Raw genomic sequence first — 19,566 nt, forward strand, 5'->3', positions numbered from 1 at the left:
TCGGAAGTCTCCTCGAGCCGAGTCCTCCCAAAGACAGGCGGCTCCATGCTGCGCACACGCGAGAGAGGGAGCAGTATGGAGCTGCCTGTCTTTGGGAGCATTCTGGCTCCTGAAGACTTCCGAAGCCTCCCTTCAGTAGCGGAGACAACAGCATTTGACCAAATTGGTTGAATGCTGCTACAGGGGAGCCAGCGCTGTAACGGGCACAGGGAGAAGAGAGGGAAGGCTCATTAGAACCCAGAGCCATCACTCTCCTTAGGTAAGTATCTGGCTTTTCTTTAAGGCGATTCCCAATGACTTTAAATGCAAGAATGTGATTGATCCTGCTTTCTGTGTTTAAGTGGGTGTCCTCACGCTCTGGGTTCCTCCCATATATCATAACATTCTGATTAGTTAATTGCCTTCCCCTAAGAAATTGACTGAAGACTATGTAGAAGATTATGACTGGGCTATGTATGCACACATAAGGATTTATTCGCTAAATTTTGGTGAAATTTTAGGGCAAAAGAATTGCACATAAATTAACTGGACTTTATGCAAACTTTATAACGTTTATTTTAAAGTTTGCGTAACATCAAGTAAAATGTACATGCATTGGTTTGGCACATATAACTTATATTGATGTTTAGTGCATATAAGTGCATTACACACAAGACCAGGGTAACTTACTAAGCACACATTAGGAAACCACAGCCCTCCTCAACCTCCTTGCTGGTAACCCGCCGCAGAGGATTGCTCTGGCCCTGCTGGGCCGATTTGCATAATTTTTTTTTGTTACATGCAGCTAGCACTTTGCTAGTTGCTTGTAACATCCGATCGCTGCCGCTCGCCGCCGCTACCCGCCGTGCCGTGCCGCCCCCCCACCAGACTCCCGGCCTTCTTAGTGACTTTCTGACCTATGTCAATTGCAACGAACTTAATTTGAACTTTACTATGAGCCATCATAATACACATATCAACTATCTGGACTTGACTCTGACTGGTGACACCTCACTTCACCGAGTTTCAACTAGGTCCTACCGTAAACCCACAGCAGGAAACTCCATACTCCTTGCGAGCTCTTGTCATCCCAAACACACTATAAATGCCATTCCTACTGGGGAGTTTACTCGGGCAGCCCGTAACTGTTCCAATCCAGTGGAATTGGAGCAAGAATGCAACCCCCCCACCAGACTCCTTGCGCAGCCTGGCCAATCAGTGCCAGGCAGTGCTGAGGGGTGGATCGGGACTCCGTCTGACGTCATGACGTCAATGACGTCGATGATGTCAGTCCGATCATCACCATGGCGACGGGGGAAGCCCATACAGGAAATCCCGTTCAGAACGGGATTTCCTGTTGGGTAATAGCGCCGGAGGGGTGGGAGGGATATCGAAGGTAGGGGAGAAGCATGTAGCTAGCGCTAGGCTAGTTACATAAAAAAAAAAAAAAAACTCCCGCTGCCGTGCGCAGCAGACAATTAGAACGGCAGGGAGGTTAAAGAGGAACCATAACAACATATAGAAGAATGCAGTAAACTATTTAGAATGCCTGCTTTTGTGTTAAATATCCTGGTTTCAGCTTTAGAAACACTTCCTATAATTATATATTGCTGTATATTGGTATGCAACCCCGTCTTCCCAGTGATGCTTATCCTATGCTGTCTACTATGTGGAATTCTATTTCCCCCCACCCCTGAGCATACTGGGAGACTAGGTATAAGATTTTCTTCTGGTTTTAGAACTCTCAGTAAGGGCTGGTGCATACCTAGAGTGCTTCTGAGCACTTTTTTAAATGTCAGCGCTTTCAAAAGCACTTGGCTAATGTTTCTCCATGGTATGGATCACACTGCGGGTCCTGCAGCATTTCTGACGTTATTCAGCCTCAATGTTAAGTATAGGAGAGTGGAAAATCACTCTGAAAAGTTCTAGATCAGAGCGATTTTCCAAGTCTTTTTTTATTACAAAACAAGTAGCAGTTGTACTGTACTTAAAAACAACAAAACGCTCCAAAAACCACTAAGAAAAAGACACAGAGAGCCCAATATGGTGTAGTATGCTCGGAACAATAGTGAATAATGTAATGTGAGAAGGTTATACTCACAAAGAAGGGTTACCGCTGAGGCAATCACTGTGAATGCAGGTGAGGAGATTTGACCTGTCCTCACTCAGAGTTAAGAAATCGCTCTCTGTAGACAGAAGAAAGGTAGGCGATATATGTGCTACCTGAGAGCTACTGTTTGTCCCTTGTTATATTGCCTGATGAAGCGTGCTTGGTCCTGCGAAACGCATTGCATCTATTGGGGTACTAATAAAGTGTTTATTTATGTCAGACAAGTAGTCTAGTCTACTTTCGGAGGTAAGTCCACCACTGCCTCCCCAGCATATTTTAACCACTTCAGCCTGACTGGACGAACATTTTCGTCCAGTTATGCTGCGCGCACTCCCGCGGGTCGCGCGCGCTCCCGCGGGCCCCCCCGTGCGCGCTACCACTGGGGGCCGTTGTCCCAGCGATCAATGAAAGGGATTATAAATCCTTTTCACTGATCGGACCCCCTCTGGAGAACAGCCGACAGCGTCTCTTCAGACGCTGCGGCTTTTCTGAGATCAAAAAGTTCCCCTGCTTCTATCTTCTTCCTGGGAGTGAGCTCGATCGCGCCCAGGACTTTTTGACTGTGGCCATCTTGTGGCCAAATAGCAAACTAAACCAAAAATCACCTTATATTGAATAAAATAAATTTTTACACATGTAAAATCCCCTGTTTACCTCCCACACCAAAAAATACCCACATACAAGTTTTAATAAAAAATAAAATAAAAAATTACAATTAAAAAAAAAACAAAAACATAAATAGTTACCTAAGGGTCTAAACTTTTTAAATATTCATGTCAAAGGAGTATATCAATATGATTTATTAAATTATGGGCTCCTAAATAGTGATGGACACAAATTGAAAAAATGCACCTTTATTTCCAAATAAAATATTGTCGCCATACATTGTGATAGGGACATAATTTTAATGGTGCAATACCCAGGACATATGGACAAATACAATACGTGAGTTTTAATTATGGAGGCATGTATTATTTTAAAACTATAATGGCTGAAAACTGAGAAATAATGAATTTTTTCCGTTTTTTTCTTATTCTTCCTGTTAAAATGCATTTACAGTAAAATGGCTCTTAGCAAAATGTACCACCTACAGAAAGCCTAATTGGTGGCGGAAAAAACAAGATATAGATCAATTCATTGTGATGAGTAGTGATAAAGTTATTGGCAAATGAATGGGAGGTGAAAGTTGCTCAGATGTAAAAAATTCTCAAACCTGTAGGCTGAAGTGGTTAAAACTTTTAATTATTGTTTTTATTCTGCTGGCGCCTCTGTTCATCAAAGTCAAAAACCACTACGTATAAATAGAAAATCACTAGACACATGCCTAGAATTGCCTTGAAAAAGCACTTCTAAAAGCACTGAGCATTAGCTCTTTTAGGTGTGCTAAATGAACATTCCGCAGAATTCACATGCCAGACAGTATTAAAGATGTTGCTGCCTGTGACACATTTCAGAAAGTAAACCAAAGAGAGGAAATATTTTACAATTAGCAAACACTAACTAAATCATTACTGAATGAATTTTGTAAAAAAAAAAAAAAATGTATTCATTGGGCTTGATTCACTAAACCGTGATAAGTCATATCACGGCCGTTTTTGCATTTTCAGGTTTGCGTGCGAATGCGAATGTGCGTGTGCAATCGCAAATTAGCACGCACAATCATGATGAATGTTTGAAATTTTGCAATTGCGTTGCAAAAATTCACGATCACACGCAAAATGAGCGCGAAAACGGCCGTGATATGACTTATCACGGTTTAGTGAATCAAGCCCTTTATGTTATTTTGACTACAGTTCCTCTTTTTTGTTGATGTAATGCGTACTTGATTGCATAATCACATTACTAGCGCTTACCACTACATCTTTATACTAATTAGGTTATCGCTTGTCTAATAGAGGTGCCTCTTTAGGTGTACACAAGTCAATCTACTAGCTGAATGTAACACTATGAGGTTTGCTTCCCACACTTAGACCACAGCTCCATTTCATCTCCCCCATCAACCGTATGTAATGATTCCATAAAGAAGCCATGCACGGAAAAGTTCTTTACCACCATCCCTGATCATGCTGAAAAATTGTTCAACTGTCTCATGCTAATTGGACGTTATTCACTTGCAAGGCTGCTGTGAATTGATTTCAAGCACATTCGATGAGCACACCAGAATAAAATCAATCAGTGTTTGTACAAACCTGTGTACTTTATCAAAAACTAATTTCTGCATTAAACAGGAAGTGAATTCAACTAAGGCTGGACAGTCATGAAAAACTATGACTAAGCAAAATTCATGTATATTTATTTATATATTTACTTCAAAATCGTATCAATATCTTCAGTATGAGGGTCACTAGAGCAGTTTCCACTTCTATTTTGGAACAGTGAAAATGTTTAGAGTAATTCTCTGCTCAAGTTGGTTAGTTTATGCATGCTTACTATCTCATCTATGCTCCCAATTGCCCTAATGGGGTTGAGGTTCTTTGAAACCCCAGCAAACACCAAAAGTTGAATAAACTTAATCCAGCTTGAAACACCAAATCTAGTTCTTCACTTTCTCCCCCAGTCCATGTGTCTATTCTACAGTCTCAGCATCAATGTTAGTGGTTGGATGGTGTAATGGTTAAGGCCTCTGCCTTTGACATAGGAGATCTGGGTTTAAGTCTCAGCTCTTCCCATTTCAGTAAGCCAGCAGCTATTCGGTAAGAATTTCTTCGGTGAGACTCCCTAACACTGCTATTGCCTACTGAGTGCTCAGTCTCTAGTGGCTGCCTTGCAAGTGCTTTGACTCTGACAAGAGAAAAGCGCTATACAAATACTGAAATTATTAGTGAAGTGCCTGCCAGACAGGAAATATTTGGGCAGGGCTAGGTCAAGGCAGATGGGAGAGAGGCAACAACCGTGGGTGTAGTGGCGAGGAGAGATTAAAGGGGTTCATTAACCTTTACAAAAACTGTTTCACTTACCTGGGGCTTCCAACGGCCCCCTGCAGACATCCTGTCCGACGCCGGTCCTCAGGGATCCTCATCTCCCCAGAACAGGTCGCACGGCCTTGCTCCCACATTTCCATAAAGCTTCCTGAGCAGGCGCAGTACGAAGTTTTCTCGTACTGCACCTGCGCAGGAAGCTCCCAGAGACACGAGTGGGAGCGCAGACGCGCTGGGCCACGCAGGTGCCATGGCATTTGTCTAGTTAGATGAAAAAAGGGAAAGTGACCTGTTATGGGGGACATGTGGATCCTTGAGGATCAGCGCAGGACAGGACGTCTGCAGGAGGCCAGTAGAAGCCCCAGGTAAGTGAAACTGTTTAAAAAAAAAAAAGTTCATGAACCCCTTTCATGGAATTTTTTTAAATCAGTGATTAGAGACTGCATGAAAAAATTGCACAGCAGAGACATACAACCCCACACACCAACACCCCATACAACAACATCCCATACACCACCATACTGCTGCTGAGTGTGTGGACATGTAATCCTGCATATGAGCGATTGGGGTGTTGAACTGGGAGCCTGTCTCTCATTTGTGCTTACTAGGCCCAAACACATGCCTGACTTAAGTCGGCTGAGGCGGCCAATAACAACCACTTCAGCCGATAATCAGGTATGTGTATGGCAGCCCCCGATCCCCAATCCACAATCGATCTGCCTGGGGGATCTACTCACGCCCAGCAATGCCAATACCAGGATTGGGTGGACCTTGCCCAGCACTGTATGTTGCTGAAATGGGAGGGGCATGGCTGAACCTCATACTAGGAAATAATGGAACTGCTGAGGTTCACAGCAAAAACTACATTGTGACCGCTACAGCAATATTGTCCCTGATTTATGAATGGCCAGTAAAACTGAAGTAAGTACAGAACACATGCCAGTTTTACAGTAATGTAGCTTTGCACTGTGCAAATAGCGCAACTTATATTTTGTACACACAATTAATATATGATAATATTTTATATATTACTGTATTACCATAGTACTGTGACTCAAGTAAAGTATAGGGGTCGACTAGTGTGTGATTCAGACCTACGTTTCTCAAATTATATCCGGGGAGGGTGTAGGGGGAGAGTTCCAGTATCTGTGCACCAGTGTTTTCTCCCCCTAAGGGCATCTGCCTCTCTCCTATGTGGATTTAAGCTGAGCGGCCACAGCGGAAACTTGCATACCTAATCCAGTGCTGGGTGGCAGGTCCTCTTTTCTCCTCTTCATTCATCCCAGTGAGTTTGCATCTGCGTCCCTCCATTGGCTCCTGATGCATTTTGTGTGATAGCAGGAGAATATGTAGGGATGCTGATGTACCAAAACTAGCATGAATGTAGCTGTTTAGCCTTAGATCTACATATGGAGTGTGTGTGTGTGTGCGCGTGTGTGTGCGTGCGTGTGTGTGTGTGTGCGTGCGTGTGTGTGTGTGTGTGTGTGTGTGTGTGTGTGCGTGTGTGCAGAGGGGGACAGATACTGGCTGGTACTGGTCAACAAGGGAGGGAGGTTTGGGGTGGAGGATATCGGCTACACTAATTACCAGGGGGTGGAGCTGAGGATAAGTACTGGTACTAATGTATGGCTACTAAACTTTACAAATAAACTAACCAGAAGAAAATCACAACATATCACGCTGAATTGTGCCTATGAGTAAGTCTGTGCTTTGAATGGCTGGCTGTTTATTGTTTTGCATATTGCCTTTTATGTTGTGCTAACAATTACTGAGATATAGGTCTTATTTGCTTTGTCTTTGACTGACAAACATTCTGCTGAATGCTGAAGCTGCTTTCATGAGCCCAACATATGATGCCCTCACCCCTCAATTTCTTGCTGACTTGAGTGATACGTGGGAGGTGGGAATAATGAATCTTGAGTAAGAGTTAGGATAACTTATGTAACTGGAAGCTCTTTATGCTCTTGATGAGCGTGTTCAATTATACAGCCTGATTAAAGGAGCTGATAAACAGCATTAAAGCTAAGGGCAGCAAAAGTGCTTTGCTTTCTATTCTTTGTGTTTGGAAGGCCTTGAGTGCTTGCCTGCTCTGGTTCATTGTACAAGCAGATAGGCTTGCTTTGATGGTTTCTTTCTTATTTTTTCAGTCTTACTTTGATTCAGCACCTAAATGCATTTATTGTGAAAAAAACATCTTCAAAACCACAAAGTGCAGCAAATTTGGGAAGAATGTGGATGATAGCCGAGATAAAGCAATACCTGTGTGGCATCCCTTGAATCTTGGTCACATCTACTGTTGCTGTTGAGTGTTTCCCACCTGTCTGAAGCTCCGAATTGACAGACCACTGAGGATCGAGGGACCTGGTGCTCTGCAGATTTATTCCTTTCTTAGCCTTCACCCTATATAGGACAAAGAGGAAAGAGAATATTAATGAAGCATGGTTTCAGTTTCCGCTGACTACCTATTGATTCTATAGCAGCTTCATTCTCTGGTCTGTTGGCTCTTGATATCATTGATTGAAGTAACCAATCTTCTGTAAATTGGTCATGCTACACAGCTGCTCTGCATAGCATGCCCTGGAGACTAAAAGATCTAAATTCTTTGAAATGCTTTAAGATCTTATTTGACTTTGTTCAAAGATGGTGCACAGTTGGCTCCCTTAATGTATCTGCTCCCCTAAGGCAGCGACAGTTGTACCTAAAAAGCACCATAAAAACTCGGAGCCTCGGGGAAGTAGTTTTGCCAGACATAAAAAAATTGCCTCACTAGAGATGGATGCGTTTGATGTGACTGTGTGCATCCGAGGCTTTTCTCCCTCGTGTTAATGTGGTTGTTAGTCATCGACATCAGTGCAGACAAAACAAGGACAGGGAGGGACAAAGATAAAAGAAAGGAAAGAGTGGATGAACTGGATCTGAGCCAGGCAGCGTGACACCATCTCACTGTGTGAAGGAGGCTGGGAAAGCTGATACCATCATAGGTGCTGCACAAGAGAAGAGTATTATGAAGTGACAAGTTTTATTTGTTATATACAGTATATAGACCTCTTATCTTGAGAAGAGAAGAATATATATATATATATATATATATATATATATATATATACTCAAAACTGAACATGTTGGCGGAGTTATGAAACAAGATACATGAAGATATCTTGTCCTTCACAAACGTGGCCATTTAGACCTAATGATATTGCTTAAAAACATGCACAAAATCAATAACCTAGTATAGTTAGGAAAGGGATTAGATAAACAGGATTGCTTGCAGTGGTGTGTATCATAGCCAGTATTAAAACTTAACCTTTACTGAATTTACATATGTTAGTTAACCAGAAAAGTGTTAATTAATAATGTTCAAAAAATGAGCAAATTGGATTAGAAATTGCATTTTCAATGAATTCAGTCTATGTAGAAATAGAATAGGTGCTTTTTTTTACTCAATATTCATGTAACATTCGTTTTAAGACACCCTACATGTGGTATTTCTCTGGTAGAGTAAATGCCGCATATATACTCAAGGAGTAGATCAATACAAGTTTCACTTCATGGCTTAAGTTTTAAATAAGTAAATGCCTAACTTAACGCTTAACATTTCAAACTTAACAGTTTAACTCTCCTTAGAAAGGGGTGGAGTCTGATTTTTTTGGGGAGGGGGGGGAGCAAATTAGTCAGACAAAGTTCATTTTCAAACTACATAAATTTGCGTACAAAATATGCATAACCCTGTATCAACTTCAAATTATTAGCATTTCATTGAGCATCCATGTTGGTGATTCCCATATTGTACATTCCAGATGAAGCCCTGTTACAAGATAACCATCAGCATACAGATGTGTGCACAGCCCTAAGCATGGGAATTGCATGCATACGCAACTGCAACATGGCACATACGTGTGTGCAAGTCTATGGCTAGCAACATTCATATGCAAGAAACCAAAAGGATGGGTATGGACATATGTCAAGGTTTCACACAGTTAAAAGTACTGCATATAACTATGGAGAAATGAGTGTAATAAAACTGGGAAGGGCACAATATTTATAGCCTTGCTATAAATCATAACTTTAAACAACATACTTAAAACTTGCTACAAAATAATTTTTTTGTCAGAAGCCAGGCCTTGTACAATCCATTTGAGGTTTATTTTTATGAGGTTATCAATGGCACACTCACCTTAAGCTTGGGAGCTGTATGCCCATGTGCATACACCTACAACAATACACACACACGTGAATACACTTTGGCGACAGACAAGTATGTGCACACACTCCTAACTATGACTGTAACTCCACTGCCAGCAATATGCACGCATGCAAGAAGCCACATGCTCACAGCAAGATGGACAAGGATAGATGTCATGGTTGTGGGACTACTAGAACACAGCAAAAAACACTACATGTAGTATGGGGGGAAATTATCAAAATTAGTGTTGGTATAGGCCCCACATTAAATAGTACAGTAAATATATCAACTTTTTTATATTAACCATTTAAGCGTGCTCCCGGCCGTGGATTGTTAGCCCAGGAATCAATTAATCGGGCCATGGTGCCCGATGACTGATTCCTCTCCCTGGCAGAAAAAGAGACCGCTTCTCTCGGAAGCCTCACTTTTTCTGCCTCCTACGTCCCCCTACGCCCCTCTAAGTGTACATGTTACGCTTAGAGTGACGTCATGTATACAAACCTAAGGTTGCCATCGTGTGGCCAAAAGGTAAAACTACATCTACATTAAAAATGAATAAACATATATTTACATTAAAAAAATTACTATTTACATCCCACCCTCCCAAAAATACCCAAATAAAATGTTTAATAATAAAAAAAAACCATTACAATAAAAAAAACATGTACATATTTACCTAAGGGGCTAAACTTTTTAAATATCCATGTAAAGATTAAATATTTCAATTTTTTTTTTATTATAAGCTTGTAAATAGTAATGGATGCCAAACGGAAAAAATGCACTTTTATTTCCAAATAAAATATTGTCGCCATACATTGTGATAGGGACATAATTTAAATGGTGTAATAACCGGGACAAATGGGCAAATACAATACGTGGGTTTTAATTATGGAGGCATGTATTATTTTAAAACTATAATGACCGAAAACTGAGAAATAATGAATTTTTTCATTTTTTTTCTTATTCTTCCTGTTAAAATGCACTTGCAGTAAAGTAGCTCTTAGCAAAATGTACCACCCAAAGAAAGCCTAATTGGTGACAGAAAAAACAAGCTATAAATCAGTTCATTGCGATGAGTAGTGATAAAGTTATAGGCTAATGAATGGGAGCTGAACATTGCTCGGATGCATAAAGTGAAAACGAGTGAAGGCTGAATTGGTTAAAGTATACATTTACAGAAAATGTGGTGGCAAGGCCCAACATTCACAGTAAGGGCCTGCATTATCTAGCAGAAGTCCACAGTGAAAAAGTATATGTAATAGCATGTCCGAACAGACAGGCCCTATAGTACAATGTATATAAGTTATAACTTTATTTGCATATCATTAAAATGAACTGCGTGGTTACAAAGAGCAATAGTTAACATAAGGGTGTGGCCCTAAAAGAGTTCAGCTCTGTGTCACTAGTACAAGTAGGGGGGTAAAACAGGGAGGTCATGGTCGATCTCCCACCACCACCCTTGTGTATTTCAAACAGGGATGGTGTGTTGCTATTCCCTAATCCCCAATGATCCACAGGTACTGGTGTATAGTAGAGATGTCGCGAACCTCCGATTTTCGGTTCGCGAACAGGGTTCGCGAACTTCCGCAGAAGGTTCGGTTCGCGGAAAAATTCGCGAACCGCAATAGACTTCAATGGGGAGGCGAACTTTGAAAAATAGAAAAAATTATGCTGGCCACAAAAGTGATGGAAAAGATGTTTCAAGGGGTCTAACACCTGGAGGGGGGCATGGCGGAGTGGGATACATGCCAAAAGTCCCGGTGAAAAATCTGGATGTGACGCAAAGCAGCGTTTTAAGGGCAGAAATCACATTGAATGCTAAATTGCAGGCCTAACGTGCTTTCAAACATCTTGCATGTGTATACATCAAACAGGGAGTGTAATTAGAGTACTGCTTCACACTGACACACCAAACTCACTGTGTAACGCACCGCAAACAGCTGTTTGTGTAGTGACGGCCATGCTGGACTACTGCGCAACATGGCGTGATTGCTCTTCCTCACTCAGTGATGTCAGGTAATGTGTGACTTCCTTCTCAACTTTCCATGGCATTGTTAAAAAGCTTACGTTTTGTTTTTAATTTACATTTTCTACTTGCTGTGTACTTGTTCAGTACCGCTACAATGAGAATCCTGTGGAGGCGGGCAAGTCTGCCATTGTGACCCCGGGTAATGGCCGGGGAATGAGGGATGGAATCTGGTGTGGAGCCTGAGAAACGGCTACCACTACACATCCAAGGAGGGCAGCAGGTAGGCATGCACGCCCGCCCCGAGGTAGTGACCAAAAATAACAATACAGGAGGCGGACTTTCGAGGCCCTGCTGTGTATTTGAAATGAATTAACTTTAAATCCTTTAACGGGAATCCGTTATGGAGGGCAAGTCTGCCATTGTCACCGCGGGGAATGAAGGTTGGATTGCGGCCCGAAGTGGGAGCCTGCTGAGACCCATGCTGTAGCTGCCCTAACCGTGCTTTGCAGACCAGGCATCTGTGGCCAGATGGACCCTTGAGCCAGCGGAAGACAAACCAAGTCGAAAGCATTTGCCAAGAATGTTTTACGGAGGGCAAGTTTTTTTGCCCTTTTTTTTAAATTTTTTGAAAATGATGGATGGTTGTATTTTTAAATTGTTTGAAAGTTTAGATGGTTGTATTTTTAAATTGTTTGAAAGTTTAGATGGTTGTATTTTTAAATTGTTTGAAAGTTTAGATGGTTGTATTTTTAAATTGTTTAAAAGTGTATCCATTCTTCCTCCCCCCAGCCACGAACAATACCATGGGAACGTGGAGCAGCAGAAGCCCCCTGTGATGGCTGCCACGGTTGTTCTCCGCTGCTTGTCTTTTGAGGGGTGCTTCCAGAGCCGGGACAAGGTCCTCCAGCACCCAAGGCTGAGACACCAAAGTGCGCCCCTCCATCCCTGCCACCCGAGCCATCAAACACTGGTTGCTATTAGACTAAGAGGCACCACAGGGCCCGCAACCTCCCCAACACCTTAACATCTAGTTATCTGGCTTGCAATCACTGCCATGTATCCCCTTTTCTTATTTCTTTCTGCTTCAAACACAATTAGGAATGACAGCTGAATGAATTCTGCGCCCCCTCCTACACTGCGCCCTGAGGCTGGAGCCTCTCCAGCCTATGCCTCGGCCCGGCCCTGGGTGCTTCTTTTCCTCAGGTGTTCTTGCCATAGCTGTTTGTGCCTTCTCTCCAGGTGCCTTCGTAAAGCACTTGTCCCTACGTGAGAGTTGGCCTTTCCACGGCTCAATTTTTGCTGGCAGAGACAACAGATGGCTTTGCTCCGATCTGAGACACACACGTGAAAAAAATTCCAAACCGCTGAGCCCCCCTGGGGTGATGGCGCTACGGTGGCATCAGCAGCAGCTGACGTTGAAGGGCATGTGTGCTCCCTGGCCATAGCTGGCGATACATGGCACCGGACACTGCCCCCAGCTGTTTCTAAGGACGAGCTCCCTCTGCTTCTATCATGGAGTTGTCTCCTCCTACTCCTCTCTGACTCCTCCTCTGAACTGTCCCCCTGGTCATCTCCTCTACCGGGAACATATGTGGTATCCGTATAATCGTCATCATAATCCTCCTGGCCAGCTGCGCTTTCCTCAGACACCTCCTCAAGTGCACCAACTTCAGGTGGTCCACCATCATCCCCATCCACACACGTTACGTCCATACTATCGCCACCTAACTCAGACGTATGAGGTGGTGTACCTGCGCCTTCTTGTTGTTGTTGCAGTAGTGGCTGGGAATCAGTGATTTCACCACCACCACCAAATAACTCCTGCGAAGTGTCAAATGCAGCGGATGTGGTGCTTGTTGTAGCGCTGGTGGCTGCGGGAGATGAGGTGTTCTGTGTTAAATACTCAATCACCTCCTCACGATTTTGGGAAGTGATGGCACGTGCCTTCTTCTGAGCACTGTATTTTGGGGCAGGTCCGCATGAAATCACAGCAACACCACCTCGCACAGCCACAGACCTGCCGGTGCCTGGTGGCCTTCCTCTGGGTCTGCCTCTACCTCTTCCTCTACCTGGTTTGTCCATTTTGTCCATCTCGGGGGTATGCTAGCTATATGCAGTGAGGTGGGTTCTCACTCAACACAACAGGTAGTTAGATGCAGTGAGGTGGCCAGGTGGGTTCACACTCAACACAACAGGTAGTTAGATGCAGTGAGCTGGGTTCACTCAACAGTAAAGGTACTTAAGATGCAGTGAGGTGGGTTCTCACTCAACACAACAGGTAGTTAGATGCAGTGAGGTGGCCAGGTGGGTTCACACTCAACACAACAGGTAGTTAGATGCAGTGAGCTGGGTTCACTCAACAGTAAAGGTACTTAAGATGCAGTGAGGTGGGTTCTCACTCAACACAACAGGTAGTTAGATGCAGTGAGGTGGCCAGGTGGGTTCACACTCAACACAACAGGTAGTTAGATGCAGTGAGCTGGGTTCACTCAACACAACACTAGGTATATGCAGTGATGATGTGGGTTAAGTAAACACAACAGGTACTGGGTAGTTAGATGCAGTGAGCTGGGTTCACTGAACAGTATACAGTAAAGGTACTTAAGATGCAGTGAGGTGGGTTCTCACTCAACACAACAGGTAGTTAGACTTAGATGCAGTGAGCTGGGTTCACTCAACACAACGCTAGGTATATGCAGTGATGAGGTGGGTTAAGTAAACACAACAGGTACTGGGTAGTTAGATGCAGTGAGCTGGGTTCACTCAACACAAAGCTAGGTATATGCAGTGATGAGGTGGGTTAAGTAAACACAACAGGTACTGGGGTATATGCAGTACTGGGTAGTACAATGTGCAGCTCCCTGTCACACACACAGGCAGTCAGTCACTGAATGTGCTGGGCTGCTGGCAGTGGCACACACACTATCAATTAGCAAGGCTGTGCATGCAACAAAAGTGTCAGAAAAAAAAATGTACAGGTTGAGCTCTGAAAAGAGCTGTTGCTGGGTGCTTTAAAAGCAATATTAATCAGTCAGGAACAAGCAAAGCAGCCTAGAACCTAACTAATCTGTCCCTAAGAGAAAAAGTCTGCAGCAGCTGTCCCTTTCCTCTCTCTAGCAGGCACACGAGTGACTGTAATGGCCGCCGGAGGCTGCCTTATATAAGGGGGGATGGGGCTCCAGGGCTTACTGTAGCCTGAATGGCTACAATGTGCCTGCTGACTGTGATGCAGAGGGTCAAAGTTGACCCTCATAGTGCATTATGGGGCGAATCGAACTTCCGGAAAAGTTCGCCTGGCGCAGGCGAATGCGAACCACCAATGTTCGCCTGGAACCGTTCGCCGGCGAACCGTTCGGTACACCTCTAGTGTATAGTAGTGTAAAAAGGGTAGTGCCAAAAGTAACAGCGTACTCCCTCAACGTATACACCAACAATGGTGTCACACACTATAGTGCTGAAACCCATGGACTCGGTAAAAGGCATTTGAAGAAATTGAAATTTCCATGCAATCGGAAATCATAATTTTTGACCATCCCAAATCATGAAAATATATTTTGCTCTTAAACGTTTTGTGGTATGCATGCTAAAGGTGTGACAGGCTGTGGATGACTACATGGCAAGGGCATGTCTTAGAAGTGTCTTTTTCTTATCTCAAGGAGTTTATGGTATGCTCTAGTTTAAAGGGCCACTAATGCTAAAAACTGTAAAATTTTAAATGCAAAAATGTGCATGCCCATGTGTTGAATGATCATTTCTCTCAGAGAGAAATGCACAACTAATTTCTTTTTTTCCCTGTCACTTACAGTAGGTAGTAAAAATTTAACTTACCTGTCAGGTTGTGGACTAGCCTATCTCTTAATAGGGGATTCACAGTGTTTTCTTTATTTTCTAAAGCACATACCATACTAAACAGCAGTTGCGTAGTCCAATTGCCCAAACAGTGTGAAAAAGAGTAAAAAGGCTGGCCCGGTATCTTTGTTCAGATCCTTTCTAGTTTAAAGAATAACGTATACACTGTACCGAGAAAGAATAATCTTGAGAAGATAGACTAGTCTAAAACATTACTGTATACGGCAGAAACATAGGAGAATAATTATTTATAATGTATTTTACACTGGGAGAAATGTACTTCTGAATGGCATGAATGTGTACATATGTATTTTAAACTTTACAAGTTTTCGCAAAAGTGGTAATTGCACATTTTGCTTTAGCTAGTTCTAAAACTATGTTTAAGAAATACAATACAATATATATATATATACAATACAATATATATATATATATATATATATATATATATATATATATATATATATATATATATATATATATATATATACAATAATATATGCAATTAACTTTTTCTCCTGAGTTTTCTCTTAGGAGATAATTTTCAACTTCTGTTTACATTTTCAGCATTTTACAATTGAAAAAGTGCCCAAAAGTTGGTGAAAAAGTACCGTCCAATTTATTTTGTGTATTTTCTTGTTTGCTGGTGGCTTAAACACTATCCGACCCCATCACGCCAATTGGCGTGAATGCGGCGACTCCCCAAGAACCACGTAATTAATGGCAACTGCCGTCATGCCCTGGGGGTGTGTTTTGCAGGAGATCCCGCTTGAATGACAGAGCTCTGCTCCGTCACCAGTGTTCCAGCGGGGATCGCCACTAGAAGACTGTTAGACGATGAAACATTTGTCTATTTACACTGTACAGCACTACGGTTTACAGCAGCGCTGTACTGGGGACAGCTGTGTCACTTGGCTGTCTCTCTGGGAGGCTCAGGAGTGATCGCCTCTCATAGGCTGATGCCTATGATAGCCGATCGCTGTCATTGGTTGGCAGAGGGAGGGGGAAAAAATAGATACATTTATTTTAAATAATATACAAATAAATACACAAATAAATAAATAAACATTGGGGGAGCGATCAGAGCCCACCAACAGAAAGCTCTGTTGGTGGCAGAAAAGGGGGGGGGAGATTCATTTTGTGTGCTGCGTGGTAAGGCCCTGCAGCAGGCCTTTAAAGCTGCAGAGCCCAAAATTGTAAAAAATAGCCTGGTCACTAGGGGGCGTAAGCCTATGGTCCTAAAGTGGTTAAAGGATATTTTATGACAAGTTGTGAAAATTTCACCTAGGAGAAAACTCAGGAGAAAGAGTGAATTGCATACCGGCCACAGAGGCAATAGTCTCAATTCAGGTTCCACATTCTGTTAACAGGATTTTAGCAGGAAGTGAAGAGATTAAGCTTGCAGAATGGAAATTAATGCCTACAGATTCTTTCAGCCAATCACAAATACTCCAGAAATAAGCCATGTCGGGCTTGATTCTCTAAAGTGTGATAACTGCTATCACAGCAGTTATCACGCAATCCTTTGCGCGCAGTACTTATCACGCGAACAACGTTAGTTCACGTGATAAGTGAAGGGCATCACGCGATCACGTGCGCTTTTCATGCTGTTTGCGTGATAAGTACTGTGCGCAGCAGATCGCGTGATAACTGCTGTGATAGCAGTTATCACGTTTTAGAGAATCAAGCCCTTTGTGGGCAGAGAGGGTTAAAGGGAACCAGAGATGAACGTTTCACACAAAATAAACATATCAGTCGATAGCTTGTAAAGAATAAATGCTCTACCTGATAATTTCTCCACTCTGATGTTCCTTTTTTTAGTGTTTTTTATCCATTATTGCTCCAGGAAAAATCAAATATGGCCGCCGGCTCAAATCCCTTCTGCTTCCGGGTTATGAGTTGTTCTGGATGTGCTGTATGCTATATGAGACTAGGCTGCTATCTAGCAAAGTCCTAAGACGAAGTCGGCACACCATCACCTTGTCCATGGGTGCTTGGCGAAGTGACATAGGCAGTGTCACAGATAATCCAAGTTGCAAAGATCGTCAGCACACCAGTCTCAAAAGCACTTAAAATTTATTGTGCCAGTTTCCACAAGATAGACCAACAATTGTTTCGAGGGCCACGCAGGGTCCCCCTTTATCAAGGCATGTGGTTACATGATGTAACCACATGCTTTGATAAAGGGGGACCCTGCGTGGCCCTCGAAACAATTGTTGGTCTATCTTGTGGAAACTGGCACAATACATTTTAAGTGCTTTTGAGACTGGTGTGCTGATGATCTTTGCAACTTAGGCTGCTATCTAGGCTATATGAGAAAGGCTGCTGCAGCCTTTCATCTGTGTGCTTTCATTTTGGTATGATGTGCAGCTGCCTGTAGGAAGTGTCTCTCATAGGAATGAAACTGCAGTCATCATCAGTATCTATGCAGACAGAGTGCACACAGAGCACACAGATCATATTGCCACACGTGTCTGTTTCAGAGATTCTCTCTCAGCAGCAGCCCCTCCCATGTTATCACAGCTCTCAGTATGCAAAGCAGGAAATCTGAGCCAGGAGGTGGCAGGCTTGGGCTTGAAAAGACTCCACAGAAGAGTGACTCAGCTCTAATGATTCCAGGTCAAACCTAGACTGAGCCAGTCAGGGATTCTTATCACAGCTGATAACAGACTAATTAAGCAGATAAGAATGAAACTAAAAGCAGGGTAGGTGTTTACTGTCATGTTCCCACTGATAAATGTAATAAAATACATGAGGATGTTTCGTCTCTGGTTCTCTTTAAGTTAACTGAAATAAAAATAGTTGGAAGAAGGTCCCTCTCTTCCTTCTGATGCTGGCCTGCAATGTACAATCATACAATACAATACAATACAATACAATAACATTTGTAAAGCGCTTTTCTCCCATAGGACTCAAAGCGCATAGTTGTGTCTCAGATTAATACAGGGTTGCAGGCTGGGTTGTGTTACAGAGGAGATAGTCAGATGTTCATGAATGCCAGACTGAAGAGGTAGGTTTTCAGTTTAGACTTAAATGCTTCCAGGGATGGAGCTGTCCTGATTGGGTGTGGCAGGGAGTTCCAAAGTGTAGGGGCAGCATAACAAAAGGCTCTGTCTCCAAAGGTTTTGAGGTGGACTCTGGGGGTGACCAAGGTGTTACGTCCCTTTGACCTAAGATTGTGTGTGTGTGGGGGGGGGGGGGGGGGGTGATGTAGTTGCAACAAGTCCTTCAGGTATCCAGGGCCCAGATCGTACAAGGATTTGAATGTCAGTAAGCTGATCTTAAACAGAATTCTCCATTTTATCGGTAGCCAGTGGAGTGAGCACAGGGTTGGTGTTATGTGGCAATGGCGGGGTTGGCTCGTTAACAGCCTTGCGGCGGCATTCTGTACTAATTGCAGGTGGCGTACGTTTTTTTATGCAGTCCTATGTAGAGGACGTTGCAGTAGTCTAATCCTGATGTGACAAAGGCATGAACTAGGGTTGGAAGATCCTCTGAAGTAATTAGGAATTATTAATCCTTGCAATATTCCTTAGATGAAAGAAGCTGAGATTTGATTCCTGAAGCTTAATTTCCCATCAATCAGTACTCCCAGGCTGCGCACCCAGTGTGAGTTGTTTAGGTCTGAGCTCCCTATCCTTAGCGGTGTTGGTTGAGACTGGGGCTGCTTTGCTGTTGAGCCCTGGCCCTCGATAACAAAACTTTTAGCCAATTATTATTCATCCACTCCTGAAGCTCAGCTAAGCATGCGTTTATTTGTGGAGTAGGGTCTGTGACGCCAGGTTGGAATGACAAATATAGCTGGGTGTCATCAGCATAGCAATGATATGTCAGGCCATGTTTTTGTATGATTTCTCCAAGTGGCAGCATGTATATGGTGAACAGTAAAGGGGATAATATTGCGCCCTGAGGTACACCGTATTTTAGTGGTACAGGGTTGGAGAGGAAGGGCCCTAAGGCTACCCTTTGTGTTCTGTCAGCCAGGAAGGAGTTGAACCACCGGAGAACAATGCCATCTATGCCACAGTACTCTTGTAGCCTGTTGAGCAAGATTTCATGATCGACTGTGTCAAAAGCCACTGAGAGGTCGAGCAAAATCAGGATGGAACATTGACCCTTGTCTCTTGCAATGAGCAGATCATTGCAAATCTGGGTGAGGGCTGTTTTACAGCTGTGATATTTCCTGAAGCCAGATTGAAGAGGGTGAATGATGTTGTTTCTGGAGAGCCTGGCTTCAAGTTGGAGGTAGACAGCATTTTCAATAACTTTTCCCAGAAAGGGGAGGTTTGAGACAGGTCTGTAGCTGTTTAGAGCATCTGGGTCTAAGGATGGTTTCTTGAGTAGTGGCCTGATGATTTCTTCTTTCAGAGTAGAGGGAAACCACCCTTCTTGTAAGGAACCGTTGACTATTTTGTGGAATGTAGTTCAGGGCATTTCAACATGAACTCAGTGGGGCCAGGGTCCAGATCGCAGGTAGTCTGGCGAAGGTTTGAGAGGATATCCAAGATGTCTTTTTCAGTGATCACCTTAAAATCAGACCATGGTGGTAGGCTATTTT

The 19,566-nt window shown here is 43.1% G+C and overlaps 1 protein-coding gene across 1 annotated transcript in view; it reads right to left on the reverse strand.

Annotated features, from left to right (window-relative positions):
• Positions 1-19,566, reverse strand: part of TMEM132E (transmembrane protein 132E) — a 649,576-nt gene that overhangs the window by 99,338 nt on the left and 530,672 nt on the right. Inside the window, exon 3 of the mRNA XM_068268597.1 lies at positions 7,267-7,407. Within this exon, the coding sequence (XP_068124698.1) occupies positions 7,267-7,407 (141 nt within the window). The remainder of the gene's footprint in view (positions 1-7,266; positions 7,408-19,566) is intronic.

The sequence above is a fragment of the Hyperolius riggenbachi genome, chromosome 2 (genome assembly GCF_040937935.1).
Source record: "Hyperolius riggenbachi isolate aHypRig1 chromosome 2, aHypRig1.pri, whole genome shotgun sequence".
NCBI classification, from domain to species: Eukaryota; Metazoa; Chordata; class Amphibia; order Anura; family Hyperoliidae; genus Hyperolius; species Hyperolius riggenbachi.